This window comes from Sinocyclocheilus rhinocerous, unplaced genomic scaffold (assembly GCF_001515625.1).
Source record: "Sinocyclocheilus rhinocerous isolate Xijiao unplaced genomic scaffold, SAMN03320098_v1.1 scaffold302, whole genome shotgun sequence".
NCBI classification, from domain to species: Eukaryota; Metazoa; Chordata; class Actinopteri; order Cypriniformes; family Cyprinidae; genus Sinocyclocheilus; species Sinocyclocheilus rhinocerous.
The window spans coordinates 3821-15565 of record NW_015638976.1 but is presented as its reverse complement, the minus strand read 5'-3'; the positions used below and the strand labels follow the sequence as shown (position 1 = coordinate 15565).

At 39.9% G+C, this 11745-nt stretch overlaps 2 protein-coding genes across 2 annotated transcripts in view; both read right to left on the bottom strand.

Annotated features, from left to right (window-relative positions):
* Nucleotides 1–5700, bottom strand: part of LOC107750703 (cadherin EGF LAG seven-pass G-type receptor 2-like) — a 40651-nt gene extending 34951 nt beyond the window's left edge. Inside the window, exons 1-2 of the mRNA XM_016566212.1 lie at nt 4249–5700; nt 3223–4160 (exon numbers count right to left, since the gene is read on the bottom strand). Of these exons, the coding sequence (XP_016421698.1) occupies nt 3223–4160; nt 4249–5387 (2077 nt within the window). The 5' untranslated portion in view covers nt 5388–5700. The remainder of the gene's footprint in view (nt 1–3222; nt 4161–4248) is intronic.
* A 2497-nt stretch (nt 5701–8197) lies between these two features.
* Nucleotides 8198–11745, bottom strand: part of capzb (capping actin protein of muscle Z-line subunit beta) — a gene marked incomplete at its 5' end in the record, with an annotated part of 7115 nt that continues 3567 nt past the window's right edge. The window contains 2 exons of the mRNA XM_016566211.1: nt 8198–8927; nt 11619–11737. Of these exons, the coding sequence (XP_016421697.1) occupies nt 8834–8927; nt 11619–11737 (213 nt within the window). The remainder of the gene's footprint in view (nt 8928–11618; nt 11738–11745) is intronic.

The window sequence follows — 11745 nt, the reverse complement described above, 5'->3', positions numbered from 1 at the left end:
AACGATAACCATACATACAGTACTAATAATCGCTCTATGAGAATAGCGAAGTCCACACCACAACTATAACGTTAACTATACTGATAAATATAACGATATATAACCATACAGTCCTAATAATCGCTCTAACTATGAGAATAGTGAAATCCACACCACAACTATAACGTTAACTATACCGATAACTATAACGATATATAACCATACAGTTCTAATAATTGCTCTATGAGAATAGCGAAGTCCACACCACAACTATAACGTTACCTATACTGATAACTATAACGATATATAACCATACAGTTCTAATAATCGCTCTAACTATGAGAATAGTGAAATCCACACCACAACTATAACGAAAACAACAGAGGAACGATATTGTTAGAATCCCTTTCTGAGCGTTTTTTTCCAGCTGATGAACGATAAAAGCACTGGCACCCAATCAGAATCCATCCCGCTTTAATAAACTTGAGCGTTTAAAGCGACAGACAAAAAAACCTCAGCGCGCTTATAATAAACAGAATATTATCATCTGCTGGTGTGGACACTAATATAGTTATCGTCATAGTTTTTGTTACAGTTCTGATTATAGTTACTATTATAATTATTATTAAAATTCAAGCCCATAAAGTAACTTCTCAGAAGGACTTGAAGACAATCTGTTTTATAATGAGATTAAAACGTTCACAAACTAAACTGTCTGAGAACTAACAACATCTACGAGAACTTCAAGACAAGTGTGTTCCTTTCAGAAGTGTCATGTTTCTGCAGTTCAAAGCGTTGTGTAGTGAGAGTAGACGACTTCAGTTACACAAACACACCTGACCGACATCAGAACCAGAACCAACCACTGGAACATCTGAACCCAGAACCTTCAGCAGGAACCCACGGCCTTCACAGATCTTCAGGGATCTATGATCTACTCTTTCTGGTGTCTCACTTCAATGTTCAGTAGAAATACAGAGCTGTGAAAAAGTGTTTGCCCCACATGATAATCTGTCGTTTTGAATACTTTTAAGACTCATAGAAGAGCAATGAACACTGAATATCTAAATATCTAGCGTAACGCTCATGAACACAAATCCCGTCTCAGCGTTTGATCAGCGAAGGCTTTACTGCTATTTACCCTGAAGATTTACAGCAGCAGAGAAAAGACACATCAGCATCTCATAATCTGTCAAACAGATGCTGGAAACATGATCATCTGAACCGCAAACACACAAAACAACCACAGCACAAACACTGACTGAAACACCGCAAACCTAAACCAAACACCATTATAACAAACGTTTTCAAAAAATTTTCTTCAATGAGTCATTTCTTAACTAAAACAAAAACTTAAAAATAATTTTTGTTAAGTTATATGAGATAAAATATAAATATTGTATTTAAAACGTAAAAAAAAAAAAAATTTTTAAATGTGAAATGTTGCCATAGCAACTAATTGAAATAAAAATATTTTTAAATACTAATAAAAGCACAAAACATAAAATGACTAAAACTTAAATATACTTTATACACTAGAACAGTATAAAAACAACACTTGCCCTGTGAGAAACATTTTATCCCCATCAATATTCTTGTGTCTCTAATTTGCACACATTTTAACATCAACTTTTTCCACAACATCTTTTAGATTTACATCATGTTTGTTTTGCATCAAACACTTTTGTTTTTAAATAAAAACAAGGGCTGTAAAATGATTAAAAACAATCATTCATTTACGGATTTGTTTACTGTAGTTTTTCATCGCATTTAAAATTTCTATTAAAATGTACTCTTATTTACTGACTGAATTAAAAGTACTTGTAAAAAATATCAATCTAGTCAAAACTGAAGCTCAAAACTGACCACACATATATCAGAAATGACTGCAAAGTAAAAACAGCTTTATATGTATTATACAGTATGTGCGTTATATTATATAACATACAAAAATAAATTAACATAGATAGATAGATAGATGCGTAATTTTATTTAAAATAAAATACATATTTAAAATGTGTATCAATCTGCTAGTTATCTTACTAGACCATATTATAATATTTGCTGCCTAAGTAGCGCATCTCATAATAATAGAGCCCTGACTGCATTAATCAGAACAATCAAAACGATTCCCATCAGCAGAAAGACAGAAGACAAGACTTTAAAATTCATCAGTCTGAAACAAAGCAGCAGTATTTTATCTCTCTCTCAGCAGGTGTGATGCGAGCGCTGAGTGCTGCTCTCTGATTGGCTGAGACGCAGCAGCAGCTGTTACACACATATGAATCGATCTATAATCGCACACACACACGCTCATGTGTCACTAGGGGCTCTTCCTCTTTCATTAAAGATGCTCTCGGGGCTCAACGCTAGAAAAACAAGTCATGGCGCTGGGCTAACGGCCGCTAACCACTCTTACAGCTATGCTAAGATGATCTGCACTGGCCATCTGACCTTTGACCCTCACAGACACAAAGAACAGTTGAAGCGCTGAACTGCATGTAAAGCAGGGCTCAACAATAAGGATGTCCTGATGCCTGGGGCCTCAGAGGGCCAGTGGATCCACTGCACCAGTTTTTGATGTCTTACATCTTTTACACACACACATATGTATATATATATATATATATATATATACAGTATATATATGTATTATTATTATTATTTTTTTTAATATGTAAATGTTGGCGAAACAAATCAAGTACAAAGCATCCTTTCTATTGAACCCTGTAAGATACAGAGTAAAACTTGGTCTGAACATGTTTAAACATCACTGACTGAGTGAACATTTCTGTCAGCACCATTAAAACTCTACAAATCAGACCTATTCCTGCAGTTTTGTCTCATATTAATTGGCCTGTAATGCATCTTTTCTGTCAGAACAAACTAAAATCATGAATGCAGCCGAGCGTGTTTCTCCGGCGGCCGTCCATCAGGCCACAGTCACGCAATCACGTGAAGACCGACCACTGTATATTCATGACTAGCAGTTAATGTGCACTACACTGGATCTGCTTCAATGTCAAATAACCTGAAGGAAATGGAGACAGATCTGCTAAACCAACATCCGTGTCCCTCAGCGCATTCACTCGCTCATTTATTAATACCGAGCCACTGCATCTCGGAGCAAAGGTCATGTATTATACATCACCGTCGACCTACAAATGCACAGATGTCACGCAAGCGCTCAGTCCTACAAAACCGCTAAACAAGCACATTGAAAGAGCCGAAACAGGTTCTTACCCGAGACGGAGATCTTCATGGACGCCTCCAGCGGTCTGTTGCTGTCCAGGGCTCGGCTGAGTCGGATCTCTCCGGTGCTCTGGTTCAGAAGCACCAAATTCAGCTCGTTTCCAGCCTGGAAGCTGTAGTGGAGCTGATCGGAGATGTCCGGGTCGTGAGCCGGGATCCGGCCGATCACACCCGACGGGAAGCTGTTGGTCTTATCGGTTACGTAGTTGTTAAATATAATCTGGAAGTTCTTGAGGACGGGGACGTTGTCGTTCTTGTCGATGAGTTTGATGTGGACCGTGGCTCTGCTGACCAGCGGCGCAGACGTGGCTTGAACTACGATGATATACTCCGAACGCGTCTCGTAGTCGAGGTCGGTCAGAGCGGTGAGCTCGCCGGAGAAGATGTCCAGTTGGAAGACCTCAGGGATGTTGCCTTCGACGATCTGGTACATGATTTGAGCGTTAACACCTTTATCCACCGCGAAGGCTTGGAGGTTATAAATGGGCGTGTTTTCTCGGTCAAGACGTCGCAGGGTTCGTACGATCCCAGAAGTGGACTCGATGATGAAGTCTCCGTCTCCGTCTTCTCCGCCTTGGAACGTGTAGAAGACGCGTCCGTTGAGGCCCGAGTCTCGGTCGGTCGCGGACACCTGCAGGACGCTGGTGAACGTGGGAATGTCCTCCATGACTGAGCCCAAGTAGAGGTCGCGAAGGAACACGGGCGAGTTGTCGTTCACGTCGTTCACCAGGATCTCCAAGTAAGTGGTGTCGGATTTCTGCGGGATGCCGTTGTCTCGAGCTGTAATTGCGAGCGTGTAGGAAACTTGATCTTCGTAGTCCAGCTCCATTTGCGTGGTCACTGCACCGCTGTCCGAATCGATGTTAAACTGTGGGATGCTGTCGTCCATGAAGTATGTGATTCGAGCGTTCTCACCACCGGGAATCGATCTCAAAAACATCGTTAGTCTCATTGTTGTTGTTCAGCAAATGATAAAGGATGTTTCCGTTAACGGGAGCGTCGCCATCCGTGGCGCGCACAGTTAGAACCTCGTAACCAATCTCCAGATTTTCTCTCACGCTCTCTTTATAGTCCTGCTGCTCAAATACGGGGTCGTGATCGTTCGTATCCCTGACTGTTACGGTAAGAGTGGCCATGGCTGTACGTCGTGGCGTTCCATGATCAACCGCCGTGACCCTGAACACATGCGTGTCCTTTGTTTCTCTGTCTAGTATCTCCACGGTGGAAACGACTCCGCTTGATGGGTCGACGGCGAAGAGATTGTTGGAGCGACTATCAAACAATGCCTCTAAGAAATATTCCAGCCTACCAGCTTCACCCTCATCCGGGTCAACTGCTTTTAAAACAACAACAAAAGTCCCTGCTGGTTGATTCTCTGGAACGGACACCTGATACATGGGAGGTTGAAACTGAGGGTTATTGTTGACATTCCTCTTCCTCCTGCTCAGCAGACCCGAGTTCGAACCCGCGGCCCGCTGCAGTAACTTCCTCAGGTGTGTTTGCGTGAACGGGCCGCGGCCCACGCGCCACTGCGCATGCGCGAGACCAGAACGTGCGCTTCTTTCGCGTCCCACGCAGCGCAGTTGAAACTCCAGCAATGAGTCGCGAGTGAAACACAGCGGAGCAGAAGTACACAGCAGCCCGTTGGAGATATAAAGCGCTGAAGTCCCGGTTACATTACAGCGCGTCGGGTTGCCCGGTAACACATCAAACACCCGGAAAACAGCAGTGTCCGCCTCAAGGCACTCAGAAGTGTCTATCAAACTTATAATCTCCACATCCAGTTTTTCTTCCCGTTTGCGTACCCTCGCGCAGTTCTTCCCGTGAACGTGCACGTCATACTGGCTGGTTACAAGGTGTCTGAAACCCGACGCGTTATCAGCACAGTCCACGACCGCGTACACACTAAACGGGTTCAAAAGAACCGCGTCGCAGTTCAAAGCGCCCGAGAGGGTCAGCACACCCGCGTCCGGGCGCAGGAAACTCTCCGCGAAGCGCGGCAGGATGAGCTGCTCCAGCGCGCAAGCGGAGCTTCCCTCCAGACCGGCGATCGCGGTGCCCAGTCCCGCATCCTCACTCACATGAACAACCAAACAATCCAGCAGCCACGGGAGTTTGAACCACCCGAAAACAAAGAGCAACAAATCCCGCTTCATCGCTCCTCGGTGCTGCTCCTCCACGGCGAATGAATTAAATCCAGTTTTTCCCCTCAGAGTTGGCGTGTGGAGTCTCCATGCTGATCCACGCACTGCTCACACACTCACACACACCTCCAGTGAACGCGGATCGAGTCTGGGGAGGGGAGTCATTAACATAAACCTGATTCACAGCGCCGGGAGAGAGAGAGGGGGGGAGGTGGGGGTGTCCTGGGGACGCAGTGGGGGCAGATCTTAAAAGGGCAGCTGCAACTGCCCCAAAACCCCCGGCCAGTGGTACGCTTTCAGATGAAATATCTGCTCTGGAGAGGAACATCAGGTCATTTTACTGAGAGGAGAACTGTGTTAAAGACTCATTTTTGGTTTTCAGAACGTTCTGGGAACGTTAGTTTTTGGTTATCCTGGAGAGAACGTTCTTATTGGGTTCCCAAGCAGGAAGGAGGATGCTCTGTGTTTGCTGGATTTGTTCTATTGTTAACAGAACTACAAATACACAGCGCTTTCAAGTTACATATACTACCCAGATATCACAGGTGCGTCTGTTAAAGATCTGAAAACATCTGCTGTGAACAAACATCTGATAGACGTCTCTAAGATGTCAGTTTTACATCATAAACATCTTCTAAGCGTCTATTTGACATCTGATAGGAAGCGTCCTGTAGATGTATTGCAGATGAGCAAACACTCAAAAAAATAGCTCTTGTAGATGTCAAATACAGTCTATATATTAAGAGATATATAGTGCTTGTGTAATTTCAAAACACTGCTGCCTCCTGTTTTCCTGAAAGGAATCCAATATATGCCTCGCACTGCTAAATCTCCAAATAATAATTACAATGACCCTCGTGTGTGAGTTGTTTGTTCTGCTTAGCTATGTAAACAAAATACTCGTTTCTACATTTATAAACTCCAGAAGTGTTTGTGTTGTTTTGGCGCCTCCTGCTGGCCGGAGCGCGTCAGCGCATATGTTTTACCTCAGAAAGCAGGGATTTCAATTCTGTTTTTCTGTGGTACATAATAACATCTACATTCGAATGTTTATATATTCACACACCGCTGTGAAACAGGTCGATTTGAAGTATTTTAATGAACTTGTGAAGTGCACTTGTATTTGATCACCGCTAGAGGGAGCTGTTCTCTCCAATGAAGAGGAACAACACTCACCACCCTGTAAACAATTAAACACGTTTCCAGTAAATGATCTACTGAACCTTTACAGTACTGTTAATCAGAGTTTAGTAGAGACGCTATGTTGCTACCAATATCAGCCACAAACCTACTACACCCTTGCTGTTAATTACTGACTAACGCTACTGGATATGATTTATGGTGTAAAACCATTTAACAGAACCGTTTAGTAATACTGATTAATATTTTACTTCACGTATCGTAAAGGTTTCAATTATTGTGTCAAATGTTCTAATCTGCCCGGCAACTCGCGCGCTTTTTCTAAGAGGATAAAAATAGCCAAAGTCGTCAAAATAAATATTAAGAGTAATTAGCAGAAAATAATTACAACGAACACTGAATTACTAGAGAGTCTATGAATGAACTTAAACCACAGACATTATTACAACAATTTATTGGTTGGCTCGTTTATAATTAAATTGATACAATCGGGATTTCTGTTCATTTTTGTTGTTTCATCATACTACCACACAATAATTAACATATAAGAGAATGATACAAAATATTTAATTAACTCTTATTCAATATATTTTTAGTTTTATGTAATGCTAGAGTTGATTTCAACATTATTAATTAACATAATTGATCAATACACCCAAAATTTTACTTGCATATTCAATTTGTTCATGTTTAATCCTATTTCTTTTCACTATTAAGTTTGTCGATTATGAAAAATTATACACTGTTTTGCTAAAATTCAATAACCTGTTAGCATCAAACAATTTCTTTAAAATGTTAATTTAGAAGCCGTTCCAAATGTTTTACAGAACAATCTAAATTTGTGTCAGCAACAAATACAACTTTCAATACCTTCCCTGATAGCACACATACATCACAGACGTCTATTTGACGTCTGCATTACATCTGCAAGACGTATTTTTTTAGAGTGTTTGCTCATCTGCAATACGTCTATAGGACGTTTCCTATCAGATGTTTAGAAGATGTCAGTTTTACATCATAAACATCTTAGAGACGTCTATCAGATGTTTGTACACAGCAGAAGCTTTCCAGATCTTTAACAGACCTCTTGCAGACGTACATGTGCTATCTGGGATAGACACATTACAAATATCATTTATATACAGTACAAACCATTTAGGGCCTAACACTGAACCCTGCGGTACACCACAAGTAACTTTCAATAAATCATGTTTTATGCGAACAGATTGATATCTATCCTCAAGATAACTTCTTAACCATGAATAAGCTAGCCCTCTTACACCATATCTTTCTAATTTCATCAATAATAAACCATGATCAATCTTCCCTGTATATAAAGATGTCTCACTGTACATGTCTAGATGCCTGAATCTGTAAATCTCCCCTCAACAACCACAAAAAGACTTACGTGATTATTAATTCCAGTAAGATTAAATCAGCAGAGCAGTTGAGAGAGATAAGTGTATAATTTGTGATAATGACATGGCTACTTAGCAAATGAATAAACGTTAATGAAATATTGATTAGCGTGTAACTGATTACGTGAGAAGAGAGTGATCGTGATACCAGAGGCATGAAGCGCAGCGATGTAGGAAACTGCATACTTTGCGTCGCAAAATAAAGTGGATAAGAGCCGTTCAATGACCTGAAAGCTTTTTAAACAAACACAAAGCACACGGATACAGTTTTTCCTCTTTTTATTGTTGCTGGAGGCCCTAATTTAACAAACTGTAAGCTTTACAAAAAAAAAAAACAGCCCAAAAGAAAAAAATTAACTTGACAAATAATCCACCCTGAAGAAAACAACGAAACTGTCTGACGCTCCCAGATGGACAGAGAGAGGAATATGTTTGCAGCTTAATGACACAAACACACGTAAACACACTCGCGCAAATACACACTCGTCTGTGTGGACTCAAGCAGAAAGTTTAATATTAACAGCAACATAATGCTCATAATACATACACGTGTGTATATTTATATATAATCACCCGCTCCTCGTTTATTCCTGACGCACGTATGTGACGAGTGAGACTACGAGAAAACGTGTTCTTCTGATGGCGGGAGAAAAGCTCCGCCCCCCCCCACTGCGATGATGTCACCGAGAGCCAATCAGACGCTGTCTTAATACTACATGATTACAGACCAGAGAGAGAGAGACGGGTGCAGTGAAACGCGAGCTGAAATACAAAAACAAAAAGCGTAGCCTTTTCTCCTTTTTCGTTTGTTTTGCGCAGATGGAGACAGACAGCTGTGAGGTGGAGAGACAGAGAGTGAGACAGACAGACGGAGAGAGAGAGACGGGCAGGTGATCGTCTCTAGCTTTGCTGTTTGCTGCGTTGGCTAAGCACTTGCATCAGGTCGTTCTTCAGAGCCTCCTGCTTCGATTTATCCGCCAGCGTCTGAACGCTCCTGAAAAACACGAAAAAAACCGAGGGAAGAGAGAGTGAGACAGGTTTCAAAACGTCGCACACTTTTATTCGCCATCGTACAGAGAACAGGGTTTCTGGAGAGTTTTAAAATCAAACTAAAGACCTTAATTTGAATCAAACTAAATCAAATAAAATTAACACCACATGCTGTTCAGGAACAAACCCATTCAATCTCAAAATAAATCAGGAATCTCAGATTCTTTTACTTCATTAAACAGGCACACTTACAACTGCAAAACAGGGCAAAATACTCAAGACATATGTATTAAAATCAATACACAGAAAGTAGAGGTCCATCGTTATTGGATTTTGCTGATACGACGAGTTCAAAGAAATTTAAATGGTTTAAATCTCATACGGTTTATTGTGTGACCAAAATACCAATAATAACCAGGATGAAAAGATTCTATGCACAATGAAGGACTTTTAATCCTAAACAAGCCTGAGATACTCAGGACTTTTATTTTGAAATGTATACACTTTACTATTTCAGCTGCTCATTCAAACAGTTGAGGAATATGGGAACCAAAATACCAACAATAACCAAAAACAAAACGATTATATGCATAATGAGGGATTTTGATCATAAACAAGCCTGAAATACACCGGGACTCTTATTTTGAAATGTTTATGTCTTAATAGTTCAGCTGCTCATTCAAAAAGACGAAAGGCGTAAAATATGCATCTTATAACCATCTACAACATATTATAATATAAAAACTATAACAAACACTATGGTCCTTAATAATAATTAAGACTGTTATTGTACTATTTAAGACCTTTTATGGCCTTAAATTTGATTAAACCAAATGGAAGACTTTTTAAGAACCCATGTACACCCTGAGAGAAAACAACTGTGCAATAAAAACCGAATCGACCTCATGAACACCGTATTAAACTACAGTTTAAACCACACTGGAGGTTTATGAACACTCATTAATATTGATGAGCTGTACCCAGAATGCACCTGCATGCAGTTAAGTTTGTCTGTTAAGGAGGTCACTGCAGGCAAACACACACAAACAGCTGACCCTAGTCAATGTAGATCTGACGCTGGGTCAGAACCTGAGAGAGCTCCTGCTGCAGCTGACGGTACTTTTGATTATCAGGGAGAGACTCGATAGATCTGGAGCCCAAGAACCACAGACAGACAGACAGACAGACGAGTGAAGAGACAGACAGACGGTGAAAATATGAGGAAACCTCAGCAGAACGAAAGCAGGGAGAACACTAGGAATGATGGGAATCAACAAGGAACGAAATTAATCTGAAATGAATCTGAAATGAATCTGAATCGGTAATGAATCTGAAATGAATCTGAATCGGTAATCAATCTGAATCTGTAATGAATCTGAATCGGTAATGAATCTGAATCTTTAATGAATCGGTAATGAATCTGAATCTGTAATGAATCGGTAATGAATCTGAATCTGTAATGAATCTGAAATGAATCTGAATCGGTACTGAATCTGAATCGGTAATGAATCTGAATCGGTAATGAATCTGAATCGGTAATGAATCTGAAATGAATCTGAATCGGTACTGAATCTGAATCGAATCTGAATCGGTAATGAATCTGAATCGGTAATGAACCTGAATCTGTAATGAATCTGAATATACAATGAAACAAAAATACTAAAATATGAATAAGTATATTTGCTAACATAATAAGTGACTTAAAAAAACATCACTGTATTGGACATTCAAATGAGAAACATGGAAGCTGGGTAAAAATTTAAATATTCTGATTCATAGAAGGAAAACACATCAGTCTATACAGTATTTTTCGCTGGCTGTGCGCAATAAGCAACACAAGCGGTGTAGTCTGATTCACTGATGAGAATGATTCATTTAAGACGACTCACAAACTCAGAAGTTACTGTTTGAATCAGTTCACTGAATTACTGAAATAAACAACAGCATCTCAAATAGTCTAAAATAAATAAAATATTCAATTAAATTAAAAAACACAATCAAAAATAAATCCAACAAACAAACCAAAAAATAAATAAATGTTAAAAATGAATATTAAAATAAAATAAAATCTTCAGAAAACATACGTTGTCAACCTCAGGAGGTCTAAATGTTTTTAGCTAATTTATATTACGTTCATCTTGTGGTTTACGAATTTTGCAATCATGACAAATATTTAGGGTGCACTTTAAATATAGAAAATAAATATATTTAATATAATTTTTTTAATTTATATATATATATATATATATATATAATGTTTAAGAAAATGTGAATCGATGATTCCCAGTGTAATTTAAAGCATGAATCAGTAAATGTGCAACGACACTGATTCAAATCTCAAGTACAACTGTAGGAGTTCTTGATTCATTTTGAGAACCAAGAACTCAGAATTGAATTGAATCAGAAAACAAGTAACGACATGGATTCAAACTTAAAAAAAAAAAAGTCTGAAGTACTGTAAGATTTCATGGTTCATTTTGAGTTCAGATATGAGTGAATCAATAAGTGTTGACCAGCTCAGTGATTCAGCAGATGGATTCTGAATCAGTGAGTCTGAGACTGGTTTGCGAGTCAGTTCATTCAAAGAATCATTCACTCATGAATCGGTTGTTGCGCATAGCCATTGAAAACCGGTGTGTTGACGTGTTGTTGCGATGCTGCAGGAAGCAGTCGTGTTTTGAGTCGTGTGACGTACCTCAGGCCGTTGACGATGTCCTTGGTCTTGCCGAAGTAGATCTCGTTGAGAGTAGAGCGGATCTTGTTCTCCATGTCCTGGCACACACACACACAGACACAGACACAGACACACAGACACACACACA